The sequence below is a fragment of the Coregonus clupeaformis genome, chromosome 16, assembly GCF_020615455.1.
Source record: "Coregonus clupeaformis isolate EN_2021a chromosome 16, ASM2061545v1, whole genome shotgun sequence".
In the NCBI taxonomy this organism is placed as follows: domain Eukaryota; kingdom Metazoa; phylum Chordata; class Actinopteri; order Salmoniformes; family Salmonidae; genus Coregonus; species Coregonus clupeaformis.
The window spans coordinates 7,860,657-7,887,814 of NC_059207.1; the positions used below are offsets into that span (position 1 = coordinate 7,860,657).

The 27,158-nt window shown below is 42.4% G+C and overlaps 1 protein-coding gene across 1 annotated transcript in view; it reads right to left on the reverse strand.

The window, feature by feature from the left end:
* Positions 1–2,658: 2,658 nt before the first annotated feature.
* LOC121584375 (melanopsin-A) overlaps positions 2,659–27,158 on the reverse strand; it is a 33,153-nt gene continuing 8,653 nt past the window's right edge. Inside the window, exons 2-9 of the mRNA XM_041900207.2 lie at positions 19,266–19,399; positions 18,557–18,760; positions 17,947–18,118; positions 11,505–11,666; positions 7,489–7,596; positions 7,130–7,292; positions 5,766–5,888; positions 2,659–5,424 (exon numbers count right to left, since the gene is read on the reverse strand). Of these exons, the coding sequence (XP_041756141.1) occupies positions 5,026–5,424; positions 5,766–5,888; positions 7,130–7,292; positions 7,489–7,596; positions 11,505–11,666; positions 17,947–18,118; positions 18,557–18,760; positions 19,266–19,399 (1,465 nt within the window). The 3' untranslated portion in view covers positions 2,659–5,025. The remainder of the gene's footprint in view (positions 5,425–5,765; positions 5,889–7,129; positions 7,293–7,488; positions 7,597–11,504; positions 11,667–17,946; positions 18,119–18,556; positions 18,761–19,265; positions 19,400–27,158) is intronic.

Genomic DNA, 27,158 nt, shown 5'->3' on the forward strand with positions numbered 1-27,158 from the left:
ATGGCTTTGGTAAAAAGTAGTGCACTATGAATAGGGTCCCATTTGGGACGAAATCTCATTCATTCATTCTGTCTTTCATTAATTCACTCATTGGTTGGTTGACAGACAGACACAGACTCACACAGTATGTTTTAATTTGGTATAGGTGTGTTAACAGTCTTCCAAAGTACATTTTGTTGTGCTTGTCTACTTCACCATCAGATAAAAGGATGGCCATACTGTGAATGGGTATCTACAGCCCTCTAGTGGCAAGAATGTCCACTGCCGCTTCTCTCCCATCATCGCTCAAGGGCCCGTATTCATAAAGCATCTCATAAGTAAGAGTGCTGATCTAGGTTCAGTTTTGCCTTTTAGATCCGAATAAATGACATTAAATGGACGGGGGGGGGCCTGATCCTAGATCAGCACTCCTAATCTGAGATGCTTTGTGAATACAGGCCAGTATGTCCTTGTCGCAACCCATGTAATCATCACTCTCATCAACAAGCAACTGATGGTGTGACATTAATCCCACATTTTACACACTCTCTGTCATGCGTTAAAACACTGTCCGTTGAGTGATACCAGACAGAACCATTGATTCAAGACAGGTAAAACATGATCAAATCCATGCAAAACAGGATAAAATATATATATATATTTTTTAACTTTCTGCTTTTATGGCATCACTTAAAGGCCCAATGCAGACGTGTTTATATCAAGATCAAATACTTTCTGGGTAACAATTAAGTACTTTACTGTAATAGATTTCCATTCAAATGGGGCAAAAATTGCTTTTTTAGCAAAAACATATTTCTCAATAAATAATTTTATCTAGGACTGTCTGTGAGTTGTCTGAGTGGGGATGGGAAAACTGAAAACTAGCTGTTATTTGCAGAGAAGTTTGGTACTCTCTTTGTTATTGGTCTATTAACCAATTTACCGCATGGTGATATCACCATGGAAAGACAAAACTCCCGCCCATGCAAACCTGCTGATTAAAAGGTCCAGTGTAAATTGTATATACAACAAGCAACTATCAGGAAATAATACTGATTTTAAAAAATCACACGCATTTTTTTTTTTACAGTGTTTGTTTTTTACAGTGTTTTTCACACAATGTTTTTTACTGTGTTCATTTCATCAGCTGTTGTACAGTCGTGGTCAAAAGTTTTGAGAATGACACAAATATTAATTTTCACTAAGTCTGCTGCTGATGATGGCAATTTGCATATACTCCAGAATGTCATGAAGAGTGATCAGATGAATTGCAATTAATTGCAAAGTCCCTCTTTTCCATGAAAATGAACTTAATCCCCAAAAAACATTTCCACTGCATTTCAGCACTGCCACAAAAGGACCAGCTGCCATCATGTCAGTAATTATCTCGTTAACACAGGTGAGAGTGTTGACGAGGACAAGGCTGGAGATCACTCTGTCATGCTGATTGAGTTAGAATAACAGACTGGAAGCTTTAAAAGGAGGGTGGTGCTTGAAATCATTGTTCTTCCTCTGTTAACCATGGTTACCTGCAAGGAAACACGTGCCGTCATCATTGCTTTGCACAAAAAGGGCTTCACAGGCAAGGATATTGCTGCTAGTAAGATTGCACCTAAATCAACCATTTATCGGATCATCGAGAACTTCAAGGAGAGAGATTCAATTGTTGTGAAGAAGGCATCAGGGCGCCCAAGAAAGTCCAGCAAGCGCCAGGACCGTCTCCTAAAGTTGATTCAGCTGCGGGATCGGGGCACCACCAGTGCAGAGCTTCCTCAGGAATGGCAGCAGGCAGGTGTGAGTGCATCTGCACGCACAGTGAGGCGAAGACTTTTGGAGGATGGCCTGGTGTCAAGAAGGGCAGCAAAGAAGCCACTTTTCTCCAAGAAAAACATCAGGGACAGACTGATATTCTGCAAAAGGTACAGGGATTGGACTGCTGAGGACTGGGGTAAAGTCATTTTCTCTGATGAATCCCCTTTCCGATTGTTTTGGGTATCCGGAAAACACCTTGTCCAGAGAAGATAAGGTGAGCACTACCATCAGTCCTGTGTCATGCCAACAGTAAAGCATCCTGAGACCATTCATGTGTGGGGTTGCTTCTCAGCCAATGGAGTGGGCTCACTCACAATTTTGCCTTAGAACACAGCCATCAATAAAGAATGGTACCAACACATCCTCCGAGAGCAACTTCTCCCAACCATCCAAGAACAGTTTGGTGATGACCAATGCCTTTTCCAGCATGATGGAGCACCTTGCCATAAGGCAAAAGTGATAACTAAGCGGCTCGGGGAACAAAACATCGACATTTTGGGTCCATGGCCAGCAAACTCCCCAGACCTTAATACCATTGAGAACTTGTGGTCGATCCTCAAGAGGCGGGTGGACAAACAAAAACCCATACATTCTGACAAACTCCAAGCATTGATTATGCAAGAATGGGCTGCCATCAGTCAGGATGTGGCCCAGAAGTTAATTGACAGCATGCCAGGGTGGATTGCAGAGGTCTTGAAAAAGAAGGGTCAACACTGCAAATATTGACTCTTTGCATAAACGTAATGTAATTGTCAATAAAAGCCTTTGACACTTATGGAATGCTTGTAATTATACTTCAGTATACCATAGTAACATCTGACAAAAACATCTCATAACACTGAAGCAGCGAACTTTGTGAAGACCAATACTTGTGTCATTCTCAACTTTTGACCACGACTGTACACTATGATACAAAACACAGGATAAACTGAATTTTGACTGCAATGACTGGTGATTTGAGTTTATCTCCAATTTAGGTAAAAAAGATGTTCACTTGAAAGTGTGTGTGTGTGTGTGTGTGCATGTGAGTGTGTGGATGTGAGTGCGTGCGTGTGTTCGGAGAGGAGGGCATTATGGTGCATTGAAGCGTGGGGAACAGCAGGCTGTCTGAGGCCTCTTATCTGGAAAGATTAAATAGGTTGAGATTCAGGTCATTGGCAAGTGAGGGTTGGCTTAACCAACTCAATCCCCATCAACACATAAACATAACCAAAGCATTGTTGACTTGGGAGCTATCAAAAGATGACGCTTCGGTTAGGGTTAGGTGTCCAGAATCTAGTCAAGTCAATTAATCAGTGATGACGGCACATTTTGTCAGATTTGTCAGATTTCCAGGACAGCACTGAACCATGATATTTTTTGTTACATTTTCTATATTTCTAAATTCAGTGCTCATCATTTTCCTCTTTGTATTCTTTCAGATATCAATTGGGTTAGAGCTATTATTAATACGTAATAGCAATACTGCCCTACCAAGCAAATGTCACCCTCTTCTGTGTCCCAAATGTCACCCTCTTCTCTATGTAGTGCATTACTTTTCACCAAGGCCCATAGCGCTCTACCAAGCAAAAAGGCAGTAACTGCTCATTTGGTCGAAAATGAGTTAATGCCATTTTTGCTACATTAAATACCTGCTTAATCATGTGGACAAGTATCCTGCCTCTGTTGTATTGTGTTCTGGAGAAAATGGGGGTCATGTTAGCAGTAACTGCATAAGGTTACTGTGAAACCAAGGTAAATAAAAGCCATTTTTCTCAGTTCCACGCTATGAGCAGTTCCTGCCTTTTTGCTTGGTAGGGCAGAATACAATGTTGTTGTTGTTGTTTTTTTCATTTCACAAAAAAACTTAAAAGGGATGACTAGCAACATTAGTGGGGCAGACAAGTCTCAAAGCAAACAAATAAAAATGATCCAACGATATTGTCAAGAAACATAACCACATGAACAAAATGGACTATAGTGACAACAACCTGTACAATAAGTGAAAATTTAACAAAATGTATTTAAATAAACAGGAGTCAGGATTGATGATTACATCACTGCCCGTGTCATAAAGCAAGCTGTGGTCAAATTCAATGCAAAGGGCACATAAGATTCCATAGCCAAACAGATACAGGGAAGAAGTTTGACCAGAATTATTTTGTTGTGTGTGTTCTTTTCCAAGTGTCAAAATTCTGGAATGTCCATTAAAGGCACAATCTGTAATACATTTCTTACTGTTCAATAGTCATTTCAATGAACTATGCCCGTTGATTATTGAAGAATACAACTTTTGTGAGCTTTCTTAATCAATATATTTTTGTGAGCTCACTACAGCTGTCCTCACCTATCCTAACCCAAATCTAAAGTAAAATTACTCCATTGTTCAGGTTTTTTGGTTCCATTTGAGCATTTGTTTGTAACAATGTATAGCTTCAAAATATATTTAAAACCATAATGTCGATCTCATGGATTGTCAGTCCATAGCTCCATGAATTTGGGAGTGGTCACATTTAGCTACCCCTCCCTCTGGAATGCTCCTTTAAAAATGGTCTAAAAACCCTCCTCTTTAGATATAGCTGTGTTCCTTGTTGTCCTGGCCCTTTGTAGCGTGAGCTTTGTTCTTTGTGTCTAGCTGTGTCCTTTTTTGTCTATGTCTCTTGTTTTTATTTATTTTAATGCACTCAATTTGAAATTGTTTTTCAATGAAATGTGCGTTATAAATTCTGCGTATTATTATTTTAAAACACAGACTCCAGATTGTGGCTTTAATGTCCATATTTCATTAACACTCATTGCCAACATTGGTCCATTGGCATGAGGATGTTAGTTCTATTTGCTACTATAAAGGCCTTCTTTCTAAGTCAATATACTTTATGGAACCACCATCCAATCATAGTTCCTCTGAATGAAGGGGGCCATGTAAACAAACAGCAGAAAATGGGATGTTAATCACAGTGGCTGGGGAATGAATCAGCTGGCTTCGAATATTCCCTTCTACCCGGCAACACTTTTTTGTGACCAGAGCACACCAGAATCAGCTGCTCCCTTCCTGGGTTTCTTTCTTCCTTCTGTTCATTAAAGCAACATCAGATCTAGGCCTTGGTCTCCTTCTAAAAGTCTGTTTCAAAAAAGGAGCTGGGTGGAATGGATCGGTTGTCCAACTGGGGGGTAGAATAAGAAGGAAAGAAAGTTCCAAATGGTTTAGGGTGCCATTTGGTACACAGACAAAGAGTTGAGAGTTTGTAGGTGAACTCAGGAGAGGAATCTTTCCACTGACTCCAGTAGCCCTGAGGAACAGTTCAAGCTCCGAAGGCCCACCAGCAGTTCGCCCGCCTCGTGACTCATCATGGCTCCCTGCTTCTCCTCTAAGAACAGGTTGTCATCCGACGTTAGGCTGCTCTCCGACGTTGGGCTGATGATGATTTGCGGGATACTGGAGATGTGAGAAAGCTGGGCTCGTAAACTAGGGGAGTCCAAGGTGCTCCTGCGCTCGCTGCCGCTGTCGCTCTCTCTCGTCTCTCCTCCATTGGATAGCTGGAGACTCTGGCTCCTCTTCGATAATGCCAGCAAGGGGACAGCTGCCATGCAGAAGGAGCCAGACACTACCTCGTGTTCGCTGACGCTCATAGATTCTTTCAGTGCAGGGCTGGGCTGAAACACAGACATGAGAAGAGCATGGTAATGATGACAGTAAATACAGGGCTGAAGTTTAATGTGGTCCTGTGTGGCTCAGTTGGTAGAGCATGGTGCATGGAACACCAGGGCTGCGGGTTCGATTCCCTCTGGGGCCACCCACATGAAAAAGTATGCATGCACTACTATCAGTGGCTTGGGATAAAGTGTCTTCTAAATGGCATAAAAGGCTCCATCAATCAAGTAGTACAATTCAGATCAATTTGCTATCACAACATAATGTTCAATGACTGAGGAGGTATCCCAAACCAATGGCAAATAAAAAGGTAAACCACGTGACAAAGTATCTCTGTTCTCACCTTCTGTGCAGCACAAATAATCTTGGTCTTGCAACGTTTGTCTTTGGGCATCTTAAAGGACGAGGTGCTTCTGAAGGAGGAGTCGTTCCGCTCTGGAGAATCCAGCTCCACATCTCCAAACACCTGTGGTTAGGAACCATATATGGATTTAGTTCAACTTTCGCTTCCCGGCAAGAAAAACCTGAGGGAGCCATAATCTTCAAAAAGCAAAGAGGATTCTTCTGAGATGCCTGTGAGGGTAGCAGCAGGGTCGAGCCAAGAAAATACCCACATGGCACAACGCCTTGTCTAGGCTCAGTGCTCATATTAGACAACATTTAATTTGTTTCACCTACAGCAACAGAAACCCCCCACTCTAATATGTTGGTAATAAACAGTGTCCTCCACAGGTCGTCAGTGGCACCTTAATTGGGGAGGATGGGCTCGTGGTAATGGCTGGAGCGGAATCAGTGGAATGGTATCAGATACATCAAACACATGGTTTCCATGGTTTCCATGTGTTTGATGCCATTCCATTTGCTCTGTTCCAGACATTATTATGAGCCGTCCTCCCCTCAGCAGCCTCCACTGTGATGAGGTGGTGATGAAGGAGTCAGGCGCAGGAGGTTAAATCACAGAATAACAGGCTTTAATCCTCAAAATACAGGTTAACACAGAAATGCGTCAAACACACTCCAGGGCACAAAACAGGCGCCCTGGAAAATACAAGGCATACAGGAAAATACTCCCGTCGATACACAATACACGAGCTCCACCGAGCTTCACTAACCTCCACAATAAACAATCACCCACACAGACAAGGAAGCAGAGGGAAAACTTATACCATGACTAATGAGGGAATAAGGACCAGGTGTGTGTGATTGAAGACAAGACAAATGGAGTGATGATAAATGGATCGGCAGTAGCTAGTAAGCCGGTGACGCCGAACGCCAAAACCTGCCCGAACAAGGAGGGGAGGCAGCCTCGGCGGAAGTCGTGACATCCACTGGTGTCGTCCCTCCCTGAAACTGCAGTGTTTAAATATTGACCCTGTGTTTTGGAATAAAGTTAAATTACCCCATTGTTTATGTTTTTTTGGTTCCATTTGAGCATTTGTTTGTAACAATGTAGAGCTTCAAAATATATTTAAAACTATCATGTCTGTCTCATATGGTTGTTTAATGTCAGTAGTTTTACAGTGAAGTTCTGCCATAGGGAATGATAAGGTTGACCTAAAGTCAAATCTACGCCATTGATCTTACTATAGGTCCAGGGTGAAGTTTCCGCTAGGTACAAATCTAGGATCAGCTTCCCCTCCCCCCAATCATAACCTTAACCATTAGCAGGGGAATACACAACTGACCCGGCTTCACCCTACACCTTACCATACTGGAGGAGATGGCGGATGCGGCGCAGAAATGGGTCCTTGAGACAGACGACTGCCTGCTGATGGTGGAATCTCGGAAGGAAGACTCGCTATTGAAGTCCTTTTTGTCCTTTCTCGGTGACAGACATCTCAAACAAGGTACCTTCTCCGCCAACGTGGCCCTGTAGATGACATGGAGGACAAAAAAAACATTTCAAAAACGTTTTTTTTTATATATATACAGTAAATAGCACAGAGGAATGTGAATTTTCCTAGTCAGGGTTGATAAAACATCCATTCATTAATTCATTAATTCAGTCATTAGTTTGTTTGTTAATTTATTCATTCATTGGATTGACATAACACACAGTAATTTACCTGTACTTAGTGTGTATAATGGCATAAATAAAAGGGTTGTAGATGGTAGAGGCTTTTGCTATAACTGCCGGTACGGCTTTGGAGTACGGCGACAGAATGTTGGCGTGTCTGTAAAGACAGAAGAGAAGTAAGTAATCTCTCCATTACTCCATTATCCAGTAACGAAGGCAGTGTAATGGTTGGGATTATCCAAAACATCTATCAACAGCTGGACCAGGGTTTATGTACTTTCCAGTACAGATGGAGAGAAATATTTAAATGTTATATAAGGAAGCCTCTGTCTCGGTAGTAATGGGAAAAACACATTGTTGAATGTATTCATTTGAATCTATCATTTTTATATATACACTACCGGTCAAAAGTTTTAGAACATCTACTCATTCAAGTTTTTTTTTTCAAATAGCCACCCTTTGCCTTGATGACAGCATTGCACACTCTTGGCATTCGCTCAACCAGCTTCACCTGGAATGCTTTCCAACAGTCTTGAAGGAGTTCCCAAATATGCTGAGCACTTGTTGGCTGCTTTTCCTTCACTCTGTGGAGGAAACCAGATGGGATGGCATATCGCTGCAGAATGCTGTGGTAGCCATGCTGGTTAAATGTGCCTTGAATTCTAAATAAATCACAGACAGTGTCACCAGCAAAGCACCCCCACACCATACCACCTCCTCCTCCATGCTCTACAGTGGAAAATACACATGCGGAGATCATCCGTTCACCCACACCGCATCTCACAAAGACACGGTGGTTGGAACCAAAAATCTCATATTTGGACTCCAGACCAAAGGACAAATTTCCACCGGTATAATGTCCATTGCTCGTGTTTCTTGGCCCAAGCAAGTCTCTTCTTATTATTTGTGTCCTTTAGTAGTGGTTTCTTTGCAGCAATTCGACCATGAAGGCTTGATTCACACAATCTCCTCTCAACAGTTGATGTTGAGATGTGTCTGTTACTTGAACTCTGTGAAGCATTTATTTGGGCAGCATTTTCTGAGACTGGTAACTCTAATGAACTTATCCTCTGCAGCAGAGGTAACTCTGGGTCTTCCATTCCTGTGGCGGTCCTCATGAGAGCCAGTTTCATCATAGAGCTTGATGGTTTTTGCGACTGCACTTGAAGAAACTTTCAAAGTTCTTGAAATGTTCAGTTTTGACTGACCTTCATGTCTTAAAGTAATGATGAACTGTCGTTTCTCTTTGCTTATTTGAGCTGTTCTTGCCATAATACGGACTTGGTCTTTTACCAAATAGGGCTATGTTCTGTATAACCCCCCTACCTTGTCACAACACAACTGATTGGCTCAAACGCATTAAGAAGGAAAGAAATTCCACAAATTAACTTTTAACAAGGCACACCTGTTAATTGAAATGCATTCCAGGTGACTACCTCATGAAGCTGGTTGAGAGAATGCCAAGAGTATTATTTTCTAAAATATATTTTGATTTGTTTAACACTTTTTTGGTTACTACATGATTCCATATGAGTTATTTCATAGTTTTGATGTCTTCACTATTAATCTACAATGTAGAAAATAGTCAAAATAAAGAAAAACCCTTGAATGAGTTGGTCTTCTAAAACTTTTGACCGGTAGTGTATGCAGTACCTTCGGAAAGTATTCAGACCCCTTGACTTTTTCCACGTTACAGCCTTATTCTAAAATTGATTCAATATTTTTTTTTATTCAGCAATCTACACACAATACCCAATGATGACAATGGGAAAACAGGTTCATATAATTTTTTGCAAATGTATTAAAAATAAAAAAACTGAAATACCTTATGTACATATTCAGACCCTTTGCTATGAGACTCGAAATTGAGCTCAGTTGCATCCTGTTTCCGTTGATCATCCTTGAGATGTTTCGACAACTTGATTGGAGTCCACCTGTGGTAGATTCAATTGATTGGACATGATTTGGAAAGGCACACACCTGTCTATATAAGGTCCCACAGATGACAGTGCATGTCAGAGCAGAAACCAAGCCATGAGGTCGAAGGAATTGTCCGTAGCGCTCCGAGACAGGATTGTGTCGAGGCACAGATCTGGGGAAGGGTAGCAAAACATTTCTGCAGCATTGAAGGTCCCCAAGAACACAATGGCCTCCATCAGTCTTAAACGGAAGAAGTTTGGAACCACCAAGTCTCTTACTAGAGCTGGCTGCCCGGCCAAACTAAGCAATCGGGGGAGAAGGGCGTTGGTCATGGAGGTGACCAATAACCCGATGGTCACTCTGACAGAGCTCTAGAGTTCTTCTGTGGAGATGGGAGAACCTTCCAGAAGGACAACCATCTGTAGTGTATCGCGTCGAATGCTGGTACTTATTGCTGTCAAACAAAGAGTCCGCTTAGGCTGCACTTTGATTACAAGTTTTATTTATATCACAAGATGTCAGCATAAGTTACAGACCCTGCAGGGCTGGAGAAACAGTGTCCCAAAATAATCTGTCTGTTTCTAACCCCCTCTTCCTCCAGCATATACTTATAAACAATGCAAAAATATGGGTTGCTCCTCTGCTGTCCAATCACCTGTCTCCCTGGGCGTCACCCTACAAATGGCTACTTTTGAACTAACATAAACATCTTTTCATTTCTACATGAAAAACATTAACAAAGACATAATCCTAATACACTACACATCTCTGCAGCACTCCACCAATTAGGCCTTTATGGTAGAGTGGCCAGACGGAAGCCACTCCTCAGTAAAAGGCACATGACAGCCCGCTTGGAGTTTGCCAAAAGGCACCTAAAGACTCTCAGATCATGAGAAACAAGATTCTCTGGTCTGATGAAACCAAGATTGAACTCTTTGGCCTGAATGCCAAGCGTCACGTCTGGAGGAAACCTGGCACCATCCCTACGGTGAAGCATGGTGGTGGCAGCATCATTCTGTGTGGATGTTTTTCAGCAGCAGGGACTGGGAGACTAGTCAGGATCGAGGGGAAGATGAACGGAGCAAAGTACAGAGAGATCCTTGATGAAAACCTGCTCCAGAGCGCTCAGCACCTCAGACTGGGGGCGAAGGTTCACCTTCCAACAGGACAACGACCCTAAGCACACAGCCAAGAAAACGCAGGAGTGGCTTCGAGACAAGTCTCTGAATGTTTTTGAGTGGCCCAGCCAGAGCCCAGACTTGAACCCGATCGAACATCTCTGGAGAGACCTGAAAATAGCTGTACAGCTGACAGAGCTTGAGAGGATCTGCAGGGAAGAATGGGAGAAACTCCATACAGGTGTGCCAAGCTTGTAGCGTCATACCCAAGAAGACTCAAGGCTGTAATCGCTGCCAAAGGTGCTTAAACAAAGTAGTGAGTAAACGGTCTGAATACTTATGTAAATGTGATATTTCGGTTTTTTATTTGTAATATATTAGCAAACATTTCTAAAAACCTGTGTTTGCTTTGTCATTATGGTGCATTGCGTGTAGATTGATGAGGGGGGGAAAAACAATTTAATCAATTTTAAAATAAGGCTGTAACGTTACAAAATGTGGAAAAAGTCAAGGGGTCTGAATACTTTCCGAAGGCACTGTATATATTTTTTGGGGGGTATTATAACTTTTTTGGGGGGACAGAGATATATTTCAAATGAGAGAGGCGACAGAGAGAGAGAGAGGGAGCGGTGGGGCCGGAATTCATACTGGGATTTGACATATTCTTTCAGAAAACCCCAAAAAAATCCCCTACATTTTGGAAACAAGAACAGAAATGCCAAGATTGGTGGTAAATCTAATCTTGAAAAGTGCAGAATACCTCAGTATGATCTGAATGTAAAGCTTGTGAAAATATCACTCAATGCATGTACATCAAAAAGGCAAAGCAAGACAAACATGCTCACACACTGTACATCCAGTAGCTCTAGAAATACAAACATAAACAATAAACATCCAGCAGAGGCTACACTAGCATCTTGGAAACCTGGACATTGCTACATGGTCTCATTGGATGACGTCAAAAATAAACATATAAAGCCATTGTAGATATGTGACCCAAGCTTTTGTATATATTTGATATGTTTACCCTGCCCAGGAGATCATGGTGACGGTGGCATACGGCGACCAGGACAGCACATACACAACAATGACCACAAAGGCGATTTTGGCCAGCTTCCACTCATTCTTGATGCTCTTCTGCTGGATCAGGGTGGATTTCCTCACTTGTGTCCCCAGGTTCTCTACTTCCCTGCAGGCACATACAGAGGGGCCTGTCTGTTAGGTGGAAACAATGACACAAAGGACAACCCACATGAAAAAAATACTACAGTTTACTATAGAATACTACAGTACTTACTATAGAATTCTGTAGTAAACATTAGAATAATATACTACACGCTGTAGTATCCTTCGATCATGTGTAGTACTTACTATAGAATGTTGCAGTCAGTGGAGGCTGGTGGGAGGAGCTATAGGAGGACGGGCTCATTGTTTTGGCTGAATATAATAAATGGAACGGAGTCAAACGTGGTTTCCATATGTTCAATGTGTTTGATACTGTTCCATTGATTCCATTCCAGCCATTACAATGAGCTGATCCTCCTATAGCTCTTCCCACCAGCCACCACTGGTTGTAGTATACTGTAAAATACTATGGTAAATACTATAGTATTATCCGCAAAAAAAACACTGTTATAAATACTATAGTAACGTCCACAAAAACACTACAGTTTTTTACTACAGTTTTTAACGATAGCAATAGTACAAGTATTTAATTTGTATATACCCTGCCCGTTCCCCTCGCCATATCCCAATTTGAGCCACCCATAAGTGAGAAACCTACATGCCAAGTATATATCATATATTGTGTTCCCTACAGGTTACAGAAAGAGCAGAACTTCTGAAAATTTGAAATTGTGTTTTTTACATTGGATAAAAGCAGACACAGAGCTACAAAATTGTATATCATACACTGCATTTAAGGGAACAATGGGAAAGTAATTCTGCTTTGAAAGTTGATAAACTTGTAAACTCACTTTTGAGAAAATGGCCTTTGAATATTTTGGTACCTACTGAAGAGCTCTTCTTTGTCTACACCCATTCAGCATCGTTCACACCCTCTTAAGCTTTAGCCCCACCCATCTCGTTTCGCTCTCGGAGCGTTCAGAGCGCACACTTGACGCTCTGGCCGATGAGTAGGGTTGATCCAAGTGTTCTGACCTCACAACGGCAGTCAAGCACCCAAGCTAACTGGCTAACATTGGCTAGCTTGCTAGCTACTTCTAAACACAAAATTGGGAACAAAATTGGGATTATGGTTAATTGTTTACCTCTGGATAACATGAAAACAGCCTACAATGACCTAGTACCTAGTTATTTTCTGATCTCATTTTGCTCTTTTGTAGCTTTGGCAACTATGTGTGTGTTTTCTATACCTGTTAGTTCCTCTCCCTGTAGGCTTTACAGACGCTCCCCACCCCTGGCTGCAACCCTTCTAATTTAGTCTACCCTGCGCGCACAACACACGTGGAATTCCGGGTTTCAACCTCCCGACGTCTGCCTTCGATTCATTTCTTTCCAACTCTCTCTTTCACCTCCTTGCCTTTTTTGACCTCACCCTTTCCCAATCCCCTCCAACTCACAAGGCAGGCAATACACTTGACCTCATCTAATAATCCCACTCCAAGTCTCTGATCACTACTTTGTTTCCTTTACTTTCTCCCTTTCCTCCAACCCTAGCCACTCATCCCCTACCCAGATGGTCATGCGCCATCGCAATCTTCGCTCCCTCTCTCACTACTCTCCCCTTTTCTATCATATCATCTCTCCCTTCTGCTAAATCCTTCTCCCTCCTGTCTCCTAATTCTGCCTCTTCGAGCCTAATCTTCTCCCTTTCTGCATCCTATGAGTTGCACTGTCCCCTTTCCTCCCGGCCGGCTCGACCCTCCCCTCCGTGTCTGAGTGACTCATTGCGAGCTTAAAGAACAGGGCTGCGGGCAGCTGAGCAACAATGGAGGAAAACTAAGGTTCCGGAGGACCTATCTTCCTTTCACTCCCTCCTCTCTACCTTCTCTTCCTCTGTATCTGCTGCTAAAGCCACTATATATCACTATACATTTCAAACTGCCGCCTCTAACCCTAGGAAACTATTTTCCACCTTCTCCTCCCTCCTTAATCCTCCAACCCCTCCCTCCTCCCTCTCTGCGGATGATTTTGTCAACCACTTTGAAAAGAAGGTCGACGACATCCACTCCTCATTTACTCAGCCTATTGAGTCCACTGGTCTCACTCACATCGAACTACCCTACGTCTTGACCTCCTTCTCCCCTCTCTCTCCAGATGAAATCCTGTGACTTGTGAGGTCTGGCCGCCCGACAACCTGCCCGCTCGACCCCATCCCCTCCTCCCTTCTCCAGACCATCTCTGGAGACCTTCTCCCATTCCTCATTTTCCTCATCAACTCATCCCTGATCACTAGCTGCGTCCGCTCTGACTTCAAAATGGCCTGAGTTGCTCCCCTCCTCAAGAAACCAACACTAGACTCATCTGACATCAAAAACTGTTTCCCTTCTTTATTTTCTTTCCAAAACACTTGAGTGTGCTGTCTCTGATCAACTCTCTCGTTATCTCTCTCAGAACAATCTTCCCTAACCAGTCAGGCTTCAAAACAGTTCACTCAGCCAAGACTCATGGAGGCTCTCCGACTCTCTCTCCTCTGTTCTCATCTTCCTAGATCTATCCTCTGCCTTCGACACCGTGAACCATCAGATCCTCCTTTCTACCCTCTCAGGGATGGGCGTCTCAGGCTCTGCACACTCTTGGATTGCATCCTACCTGGCAGGCCACTCCTACCAGGTGACGTGGCGAGGATCTTTGTCTGCACCACGTACTCTCACTACTGGTGTCCTCCAGGGCTCGGTTCTAGGCCCTCTCCTCTTCTCTCTCTCCACCAAGTCACTCGGTTCTGTCATATCCTCACATGGTCTCTACTATCATTGCTATGTGGATGACACTCAATTACTTTTCTCCTTCCCCCTTTCTGACACCCAGGTGTCGACACGCATCTCTGCATGCCTGGCAGACATCTCAGCTTGGATGTTGGCCCACCACCTCAAGCTCAACCTTGACAAGACGGAGCTGCTCTTCCTCCTGGGGAAGGCCTGCCCGCTCAAAGACCTCTCCATCACGATTGACAACTCCACAGTGTCGCCCTCCCAGAGTGCAAAGAAACTTGACGTGACCCTGGACAACACCCTGTAGTTCTCTGCAAACATCAAAGCAGTGACTCGCTCCTGCAGGTTCATGCTCTACAACAACCGTAGAGTACGACCCTACCTCACACAGGAAACGGCGCAGGTCCTAATCCAGGCACTTGTCATCTCCTGTCTGGACTACTGCAACTCGCTGTTGGCTGGGCTCCCCGCTTGTGCCATGAAACCCCTGCAACTTATCCAGAACGCTGCAGTCCGCCTGGTTTTCAACCTTCCCAAGTTCTCCCATGTCACCAAGCTCCTCCACACCACTGGCTTCCAGTCGAAGCTCGCATCCACTACAAGACCATGGTGCTTGCCTACAGAGCAGCAAGTGGAACTGCCCCTCCCTACCTTCAGGCTACACCCCAACCCAAGCACTCCGCTCTGCCACCCCTGGTCTCTTGGCACTCCCACCCCTATGGGAGGGCAGCTCCCGCTCAGTCCAGTCCAAGCTCTTCACTTTCCTGGCAACCAAATGGTGGAACCAGCTTCCCCCTGAAGCTAGGACAGTAAAGTCCCTGCCCATCTTCCGAAAGCACCTGAAACCCTACCTCTTCAAAGAGTATCTTAAATAATCCCCCTCCTCACCTCGAGTTATGTGGTTGTCCCACCTAGCTATCTTAAGACAAATGCACTAACTGTAAGTCGCTCTGGATAAGAGCGTCTGCTAAATGACTAAAATGTAAATGAAGGTTTCCTCAAGGAGAAAGACCCCAATTATATGTCAAAGATAATAAAACAAAAACACTACAGTAAATACTCCAGTATATACTACAGTGTTTTTAACTACACTATTAATACTATAGTAAACTGTATATACTACAGTAAAGTCAGAAAAAACACTACATTGAATACTACGGTAAAGTCAGAAAAAATACTGCAGTGAAAACTACAGTAAAGTCAGCAACAACACTACAGTAAATAATTCAGTAAAGTCAGCAAAAACACTACAGTGAATACTACAGTATTTTTTCATGTGGGGAGACCTGGAACAACCCTCCTGGGTGTGGAGCCGTGGAGGCTCCTCAGAGGAGGAAGGGGAGGACCATCCTCCTTAGTGAATTTTATAAAAATTGTGAAACATTTAAAAAGTTATACTTTTTAGATAAAACTGTACCAAAGATATTCACGTCACCAAATAATTGATTAAAACACACTGTTTTGCAATGAAGGTCTACAGCAGCCTCAAAAGCACTCTGTAAGGTAGCGCCATGGTGTAGCCGGAGGACGGCTAGCTTCTGTCCTCCTCTGGGTACATTGACTTCAATACAAAACCTAGGAGGCTCATGGTTCTCATCCCCTTCCATAGATTTACACAGTAATTATGACATCTTGTAGTTACAGTATACAGTGGGGGAAAAAAGTATTTAGTCAGCCACCAATTGTGCCAGTTCTCCCACTTAAAAAAATGAGAGAGGCCTGTAATTTTCATCATAGGTACACGTCAACTATGACAGACAAAATGAGAATCTTTTTTCCAGAAAATCACATTGTAGGATTTTTAATGAATTTATTTGCAAATTATGGTGGAAAATAAGTATTTGGTCAATAACAAAAGTTTCTCAATACTTTGTTATATACCCTTTGTTGGCAATGACACAGGTCAAACGTTTTCTGTAAGTCTTCACAAGGTTTTCACACACTGTTGCTGGTATTTTGGCCCATTCCTCCATGCAGATCTCCTCTAGAGCAGTGATGTTTTGGGGCTGTCACTGGGCAACACGGACTTTCAACTCCCTCCAAAGATTTTCTATGGGGTTGAGATCTGGAGACTGGCTAGGCCACTCCAGGACCTTGAAAGGCGGTGTGTTTGGGATCATTGTCATGCTGAAAGACCCAGCCACGTTTCATTTTCAATGCCCTTGCTGATGGAAGGAGGTTTTCACTCAAAATCTCACGATACATGGCCCCATTCATTCTTTCCTTTACACGGATCAGTCGTCCTGGTCCCTTTGCAGAAGAACAGCCCCAAAGCATGATGTTTCCACCCCCATGCTTCACAGTAGGTATGGTGTTCTTTGGATGCAACTCAGCATTCTTTGTCCTCAAACACGACAAGTTGAGTTTTTACCAAAAAGTTATATTTTGGTTTCATCTGACCATATGACATTCTCCCAATCCTCTTCTGGATCATCCAAATGCACTCTAGCAAACTTCAGACGGGCCTGGACATGTACTGGCTTAAGCAGGGGGACACGTCTGCCACTGCAGGATTTGAGTCCCTGGCGGCGTAGTGTGTTACTGATGGTAGGCTTTGTTACTTTGGTCCCAGCTCTCTGCAGGTCATTCACTAGGTCCCCCCGTGTGATGCTGGGATTTTTTGCTTCTTGTGATCATTTTGACCCCACGGGGTGAGATCTTGCGTGGAGCCCCAGATCGAGGGAGATGATCAGTGGTCTTGTATGTCTTCCATTTCCTAATAATTGCTCCCACAGTTGATTTCTTCAAACCAAGCTGCTTACCTATTGCAGATTCAGTCTTCCCAGCCTGGTGCAGGTCTACAATTTTGTTTCTGGTGTCCTTTGACAGCTCTTTGGTCTTGGCCATAGTGGAGTTTGGAGTGTGACTGTTTGAGGTTGTGGACAGGTGTCTTTTATACTGATAACAAGTTCAAACAGGTGCCATTAATACAGGTAACGAGTGGAGGACAGAGGAGCCTCTTAAAGAAGAAATTACAGGTCTGTGAGAGCCAGAAATCTTGCTTGTTTGTAGGTGACCAAATACTTATTTTCCACCATAATTTGCAAATAAATTCATTAAAAATCCTACAATGTGATTTTCTGAATTTTCTTTTCTCATTTTGTCTGTCATAGTTGACGTGTACCTATGATGAAAATTACAGGCCTCTCTCATCTTTTTAAGTGGGAGAACTTGCACAATTGGTGGCTGACTAAATACTTTTTTCCCCCACTGTATGTCACATAAGTTGACATATTAGTTGTGTTAATTACTTATTTAATTACATATTCGTTATATGTCACAAGGCATGGCCAGGGTTAGGGACATACAGTATATGTCAAAATAGTGACATGTAACCAATGGAGTTATATGTCACATACCTGTAAGCTGACGCATTAGTATGAGTTAAAAGTCACAGAGCATGGCTAAGGTTAGGGACAGGTTCATGGTTAGGCTTAGGCTTAGGCTTAGGGTCTGGGGTGGATGTAGGTGTCCCAGCCTGAGAGAGTGTGGCCTCTCAGTTAATAATATGATGATTATAATATGATTATTACGATTATTATTATGCCACCTAAGAAACTGGCATAGTAGTCCCACCTGCTGGCAGTGCGGATGGCCAGGAACATGAAGAGGTAGCAGTAGAAGATGACTCCCAGCGGGATGAAGAAGGTAAAACAACACAGCATCATGGTGTAGCTCTGGTTGGCGTATGTGTATGTCACATAATCCCAAGTGCAGGAAGTCATGAGGCCCTCTGGGATATAGGAGCCTGTAAGAGCCAATCAAAAAAAAATATATACACACTACAGTGAAAATCCTGGCAGGTACTGGATGTGTTGAATAGAATAGGATAGGATCTAATAGGATAGGATAGGATCTAATAGGATAGGATAGGATCTAATAGGATAGGATAGGATAGAATAGGATAGGATAGGATAGGATCTAATAGGATAGGATAGGATCTAATAGGATAGGATAGGATCTAATAGGATAGGATATAATAGATGTTTAATTTAATTGGCTGGGCGCAACACAGCCCATGAAGCATTTTAATGGTTAAATGTCTTGCTCCAGGGCACAACAGCAGAAATATTGATGCCAGCGACCCTATCAGCCCTTGGGTTCGAACCGGCAATCATCCATTTTTACATTTACTTCTTAACATTTGAGGATGTGAATTTGTTGAGTTGTTGGTGAAAGGACTTACTCCAGCCAACAAGTGGGGCAAAACTCCAGGCAAAAGAGTAGAGCCACACCATTAGTATTGCCAGGGTGGTCCGACGCCTTGACGACCGGCCGAGGGCCTTGAGTGGCTGGGTGATGACCAGGTAGCGGTCAATTGAGATAGCCAACAGGTTGATCATGGAGGTGATGCCAAAGAGAGCCCCACAGAAGGCATACATTTTACATCCTGCAGACACACAGTTCAAATGCAGGTCAAAACCAACAATGCCTGTTCAGAGATTCAGATTGTAACCGTCGCTAGAAAAGGAGACTAGAAAAGTATCAATTATCAATAGTCAACATGAACAAATAGCAACAAATAATGTTTTGTGTTACTCTTGGGGTGTTCCCTTTCACCGTCCACCATGGTGGTTGAACACAATGGCCAACATTTACGTAGTGCAAAAAAAATTTAATAATAAACCTCATTATAATCTCGCAGTAAGATTTAATTTGAATTATTTTTCAACAATGTGCATTATTAGGAGACTATTATCTAACTAGAGTTTAGGAAACTGAGCAATACGTAAACAGTAGCCTCTTTATAGCGCACATTGTTGAAGAAAAGTTTCTAATTAAATCATGCCACTAGATTATAATGCGGTTTATGGTACATTTTGCACTTGAACTATATGAAAACCAAACGTTTGAGATGGTGTGGTGACAAAGGAGAGAAAGGGTGGATGACTTACCGTATTCGCCAAAAATCCACTCTTTATAGAGACAGTTAATGAAGAAGATTGGCGACTGTGTGAAAGCCATGAGGAAGTCGCTCACCGCCTGGTTCACGATGAAGTAGTTGGGCAGATTGCGCAGCTTCTTATTACTGCAACACAGGTAGGTGGAAATATATTTCTATATTATATATACACTGCTCAAAAAAATAAAGGGAACACTTAAACAACACAATGTAACTCCAAGTCAATCACACTTCTGTGAAATCAAACTGTCCACTTAGGAAGCAACACTGATTGACAATACATTTCACATGCTGTTGTGCAAATGGAATAGACAACAGGTGGAAATTATAGGCAATTAGCAAGACACCCCCAATAAAGGAGTGGTTCTGCAGGTGGTGACCACAGACCACTTCTCAGTTCCTATGCTTCCTGGCTGATGTTTTGGTCACTTTTGAATGCTGGCGGTGCTTTCACTCTAGTGGTAGCATGAGACGGAGTCTACAACCCACACAAGTGGCTCAGGTAGTGCAGCTCATCCAGGATGGCACATCAATGCGAGCTGTGGCAAGACGGTTTGCTGTGTCTGTCAGCGTAGTGTCCAGAGCATGGAGGCGCTACCAGGAGACAGGCCAGTACATCAGGAGACGTGGAGGAGGCCGTAGGAGGGCAACAACGCAGCAGCAGGACCGCTACCTCCGCCTTTGTGCAAGGAGGAGCAGGAGGAGCACTGCCAGAGCCCTGCAAAATGACCTCCAGCAGGCCACAAATGTGCATGTGTCTGCTCAAATGGACTCCATGAGGGTGGTATGAGGGCCCGACGTCCACAGGTGGGGGTTGTGCTTACAGCCCAACACCGTGCAGGACGTTTGGCATTTGCCAGAGAACACCAAGATTGGCAAATTCTGCTGCCTGCAACATCCTCCAGCATGACCGGTTTGGCGGTGGGTCAGTCATGGTGTGGGGTAGTATTTCTTTGGGGGGCCGCACAGCCCTCCATGTGCTTGCCAGAGGTAGCCTGACTGCCATTAGGTACCGAGATGAGATCCTCAGAACCCTTGTGAGACCATATGCTGGTGCGGTTGGCCCTAGGTTCCTCCTAATGCAAGACAATGCTAGACCTCATGTGGCTGGAGTGTGTCAGCAGTTCCTGCAAGAGGAAGGCATTGATGCTATGGACTGGCCTGCCCGTTCCCCAGACCTGAATCCAATTGAGCACATCTGGGACATCATGTCTCGCTCCATCCACCAACGCCACGTTGCACCACAGACTGTCCAGGAGTTGGCGGATGCTTTAGTCCAGGTCTGGGAGGAGATCCCTCAGGAGACCATCCGCCACCTCATCAGGAGCATGCCCAGGCGTTGTAGGGAGGTCATACAGGCACGTGGAGGCCACACACACTACTGAGCCTCATTTTGACTTGTTTTAAGGACATTACATTAAAGTTGGATCAGCCTGTAGTGTGGTTTTCCACTTTAATTTTGAGTGTGACTCCAAATCCAGACCTCCATGGGTTGATACATTTGATTTCCATTGATATTTTTTTTGTGTGATTTTGTTGTCAGCACATTCAACAATGTAAAGAAAAAAGTATTTAATAAGATTATTTCATTCATTCAGATCTAGGATGTGTTATTTTAGTGTTCCCTTTATTTTTTTGAGCAGTGTATATATATATTATACCAAACCACATTTGAAATCCATGAGCATACAAACGGCATAGGCTTATACAAAAAATAAAAATGTTTTAAGTGAGAATAGGCATTGGTCTGAAGCCGAAAAAGAAAGGAAATTCACATGAGCGCCACAACGCCTATTCCACCCATGCTCTACCAAGGTTTTCCAGCACACAGCTTTGACCTATTACAGTAGCTACAGTATGTTGGTATTGTACTTCAAACTATGTGTCGGCAGGTTGCTTGGGATTCAAACCTTCTCAAACAGCATAACTCTTAGAGGAGGTGCTTCCACAATAATGTGATTTGTACCGCATACAGGGTAAATTATTGGATTCTTCACACACCACAGTAAGACATTATCCCATTGTCTTGTTTTGTATGCTTTATATAAAATAATAAAATGCAGCACGACAGGATCTTTATAAACCTAACTCTTTATCACCTAGCTATAACTGACATGTTCATGTGTCTCCGGCCATGATCATCTTGAAGATGACCTCACCACCTGGGTGGTCTTAACCAATCATAACGCAGTATGATACGATGGTAGAACGCACCCAATTACAATTCAGTATGCTGACACATATGAATATTACACCCATTACACTATATTTTCATTTATTAATTTTTTTAACTGAAAGCAAACTTTGCTTTTATTCTTAAAAGACCATCAGGCTTGATTGAGCTGTTTTGTCTTGTAGTAATGTGGTGCATGCCTGTGTGTCCTTTAACCTTTATTTTAGCAATACATAATAATCATAATAACATCCTTTTTTTGGTCAGTAGGTGCACAACATAACAACAGGTGGTGGTGTGTTGGACACAGTAGCTCAGATAGATACAGCCTGTCTGCATTCCTGATTTCTGTAACTGTTATCTTACCTGTGTAATATTGAATTAAGGTCAGAACCACTTGTGTTTCAAACATGGTCCTGTTTTATCAATTGCTGTTCTGATCAATGGACAGTTCATTACCTCTGTCAAAATAATGTGTAGTTTAAAGTTATGTTTGTACTGCAATAAAGATGGTGACGCAATAATAATACACATTTACAACAGGCCTACAGTATATCTAAAAATACAGTATATCTAAAAATACATATAAGCTGTCATCAAGGCAAAGGGTGGCTATTTGAAGAATCTCAAATATAAAATATATTTTGATTTGTTTAACACTTTTTTGGTTACTACATGATTCCATATGTGTTATTTCATAGTTTTGATGTCTTCACTATTATTCTACAATGTAAAAAATAGTACAAATAAAGAAAAACCCTTGAATGAGTAGGTGTGTCCAAACTTTTGACTGGTACTGTATATATACATTACCGTTCAAAAGTTTGGGGTCACTTAGAAATGTCCTTGTTTTCGAAAGAAAATTACTTTTTTTTTGTCCATTAAAATAACATAGAATTGATCAGAAATACAGTGTAGACATGAGAAACATATCTGAGATATGGCTTTTTCTTTGCAACTCTGCTTAGGTCAGCATCCCGGAGTCGCCTACCGGTATACATCATTTTAATAGCTGGGCTCTGTAAAGTCCATTATCCCTCTGAAGAGTTGAATTAGGCTGTTTGAGAAGGTTTGAATCCTAATCAACCTGCCTACACATAGTTTAAAGTACAATACCAACATAGCTACTGTAGTAGGTCAAAGCTATGTGCTGGAAACCCTTGGTAGAGCTTTGGTGGAATAGGCATTGTGGTGCTCCTGAATTAACTTTTTTTTTCCGGCTTCAGACCAATATCTATTCTCACCTAAAACATAGTTTTTTGTTTTTAATTTCCATGGTTTTTACACCGGAAGGTGATCATGCAACATTATTATATAACATTATAATACAGCATAACAACATTTGAATAGGCATAAGTCGTTTGTCAGTTCCACATGGGCCAGCTTGCATTTCTGTGACAGCTGCATGCCCTCAATCCGCCACTCTGCCATAAATGGGTAGTACTGTAGGGATGGCGTGCATCTCATGGATGAGAGCAACGACCTCTTTCTTCCTTGAGAGTCTGAAAGCTGGTCTCTCCTCCGTTCTAGCAAGACGCACGCAGTAGTAGCTACATACCACCACACTCACTGCCACTTGCCTGCCACTCCATGAACCCAAAGGTTATTTTAATAAATGCAAATAAGCACTGTGTGTCAAAACTATACACTAAACACAATGGTGAAAATGTATCCTCCGAGTGCCGAAACCTTCAGTTCCCAAGGCCGTGACGCTAACCGTTAAGCTACGAGCCTTGTTATAAACATGTCAACTTCACACTCTGTTTAACTGGACAATCTGGTGATGACAGAAAAGCTTTTGTTACACAATGTTTTTGTTGTTCATTCACTCAGTACTGGTTGAACGTTTATTTCTCTTGCTTGGTTAAAAAGAAATCGTCTGAAACAGTTCATGTGTTGACAACAGTCTCATTTATACAGTTAGGTCATTTATAGAGTTAGCTCTAACCAAGTTAGCAAGCATGGCGTTTTCTTTTGACTGCACACAGGTTCAGTTGCACTTGCAAGCAATGATGTTGTTGTTTTAACTGGGTGTACGTGTGCACTCGCACAAAGTGCTACTTATGTGGATGGAAAATTCTTATTTTTTTTGGGAAGACACTGAAGAGTAACTTGACACTATTGATCAGTCAGCGCAAATGTGGATTATAATGACAAGAAGACAATTGCATTGAGAGAGGAGGGAGCTTACTGAATTAATGCATAAGGTAAGATCTGGAACATTAGCTAACGTTAAATTACTTTGCTTTGAATGGTCGAAAAGCAAAGTTTCTGTCTGGTGTGCTAGCTAGCTAACTTGTTCTTAGCAAGGCAATTTTATCAGCTACTGTTTGTGTTCTGAGAGGTATGGCTGATCTTGGTCGAGGCTAGCTAGCTAGCAGCTGTTATGTTATGAGCTGAAATTTGGTTGCACACGTAACGTTAACAAGCAAGGCAAAATGTTGACTGTATGGAGTAGCTAACATTAGATGAGCAATGCCCATTGCATTATGTTTTATAAATGAGCTGCGTGGCAGTTTCCCAAAGCTTGGTGTTGACTATGAACTTTACTTAGCTAGGTAGCTAGTTAGCTATGCTTTGTGGAAGAAGGTGGGATATAAGTTATTGTCTGACAAAGTTTGGTATTGACTATGAACTTTACTTAGCTAGCTATGTGGAATAATGTGGGATGTAGCTAGCTAAGTTATTAATAACATTGAGTTATTACTGGCTAACTAGTTGGCTAGCTAAATGTCTATATCAGGCAAGGACGTTCACTAGCTTATTTGTTTCTTTACACAGATGACTTCAGCCTTATATATAAAAAAAACTTCCTTGGCTAAATATAGCTAGCTAGCTTTCCTCGCTTGTTGGTTAGCTATATATATAAAATATAGCTAGCTAGCCAACATTAGCTCTCATCTGACTGGTAACTTAGTCTATCTGTGGCCTCCCGAGTTGCGCAGCGCTCTAAGGCTGTGTCACAGCCGGCCGTGACCGGGAGACCCATGAGGTGGCCACAATTGGCCCAGCGTCGTCCGGGTTAGGGGAGGGTTTGGCTGGTGGGGATTTCCTTGTCTCTTCGTGCTCTAGCGACTCCTTGTGGCAGGCCGGGCGCCTGCAAGCTGACCTCAGTGTGGCTGGCTTCCGGGATAAGCGAGCAGTGCGGCTTGGCAGGGTATTGTTTCGGAAGACGCATGGCTCTCGACCTTCGCCTCTCCCAAGTCCATAGGGGAGTTGCAGCAATGGGACAAGACTATAACTACCAATTGGATATCACAATTGTTTTTGTAAAAAAATCTATCTGTGGTGTAACATTATGTTAGCTAGTTGGCTAACATTACAGCTGCTGGCTAGCTGGCTACCTAATGTTAGCTAATCAAAACAAAACCACATTCAGCTCACTAACAACAACCAACCCATTTTTCATGTTGGACAATTATCTGTATGCATGTATTGATTAACCTCAGCTTGAGAATCAACATATAGCTAGCTATCTATAGTAGCCTAGGTTTGTCCGCAACCACTTCTTATCATGGCTGGCTGCTGCCTGGCTGGTGCAGGCAGCCAGCTGTTTGTGTTGTCGAGTTGCTGAGCAAGCGAGCTGCTGGCCCGGTTTGACAGAACTCTGAGATTCGGCTGAAAAGAGATGTTAGCATTGTCAAATGCTACAAAAAGGTAGCATATCGTTGGTTCTTAATGGACGGAAATGTGCACGTCAAATTGAGTAAACGTCAAATTTAAGTCCAATGGTCACTTTATGGACTCTACAGTCTCATTTTAATTCGACGTCTAGAGTTTGAGCTAGGTAGCCACAAGAAATACTCTTAAAACTCAGATTTCAGCCACCTCGAGCTCAACAAGTGGATGTCCAAATGTAGGCCTACATCGTACTACATCCTTACACAACAACAATAACAACAATGTTTTTGAATGATCCCAGCCACATTCATCATTATATGGATCTATTGTTTAATACATGAAAACATTCTGTCATCGATCCTCATCCACGGTAGAATGTCACCACTCCTACCCACCGTCTACTCCCTATTTTTTATAGAGCGTATACGTGCGTGACTGTGTTCTGACTTCATAAACGCATGCAGCACCATGTATGGAACAATTGTCCGAAGAGGCCATTTAATCTGGAGGAGAGCTGAAATATAAAAGCTTTCGGTAATACCTTCTACCTTGAGACCCACCAGACCTAATCTCAGAAATCAATTATCTTCAATAAAATAATAGACAAGACCAGGGAAAGAGTAGGGCGGCCATACTCTTTCTGGATCAGAGCATAATCTTATCATGCATGACCATCTTGTCTTGACCAAATGTAATAACATGCATGGCGCTTTCTCCTTATACCCAGTGGTGGAAAAAGTACCCAATTGTCATACCTGAGTAAAAGTAAAGATACCTTAATAGAAAATGACTCAAGTAAAAGTGAAAGTCACCCAGTAAAATACTACTTGAGTAAAAGTCTAAAAGTATTTGGTTTTAGATATACTTAAGTTTCAAAAATAAATGTTATTGCTAAAATATATTTAAGTATCATAAATAAAAGTATAAATCATTTCACATTCCTTATGTTAAGCAAACCAGACGGCATTTGTGTTTAGTGAGTCTGACAGATCAGAGGCAGTAGGGATGACCAGGGATGTTCTCTTGATAAGTGTGTGAATTGGACCATTTTCCTATCCTGCTAATCATTCCAAATGTAATGTAGTAAAAAGTACATTATTGTCTTTAGGAATGTAGTTGAGTAAAAGTAAAAGTTCTCAAATATAAATAGTTAAAGTACAGCTACCCCAAAAAACTACTTAAGTAGTACTTTAAAGTATTTTTACTTAAGTACTTTACACCACTGCATATAACATGCAATAGTAGCAATGGCTAGCAGACCTGGGTTCAAATACTGTGTTTCAGTAAGTATTTAGACAACTACTTCAAGTATAAATACATACTGTTATACATGAACCTACACATGTATTTGAACCCAGGTCTGAAATGTTTAGTGGATGTTTTACGGGCTTCTGACCAATTCTGCTATTTTGTGTGTTTTTTTGCGTTGATCTTAAATATTATGTTTCCGCCATCGTTTCCTTTGACCGAAAAGAGCTTCTGGACATCAGAACAGCAATCACTAACCTCAATTTGGATGAAGATTTCTACTTCAATGAGTCGGCAGCATAGTACATACTGCTCACCCTGGACCAGGCCCTAATCTCCGACACTCGGAAGAGAAAGAGACGGCGATATAAAGGCAGACGTGCGGGTGCCCTGATGAAACTACGGCGATGAGTAAATAATCCTACCCTCTGTTCTGTTCGCGAATGTACACTCACTGGAGAACAAACTGGACAAGCTCCGTTTGAGACTATCCTATGTTTCTCTGAAACTTGGCTGAGCAAGGACTGGATAAAATTCTAGCTGGTTTTTTTCTATGCATCGGCAGAACAGAACGGCAGCGTCGGGTAAGCTCAAAGGGGGTGGTGTGTGTCTCTTTGTTAACAACAGCAAGTACGCAATCTCTAATATTAAGTGTCGAGGTTCTGCTTGCTTGAGTTAGAATACCTCATGATAAGCAGTAGACCATACTATTTACCAAGAGAGTTTACCACATCAGTCACCGGCTTCATTAATAAGTGCATTGATGATGTCATCCCTACAGTGACTGTACATATATATCCCAACCAGAAGCCATAGAATACAGGCAACATCCGCATTGAGCTA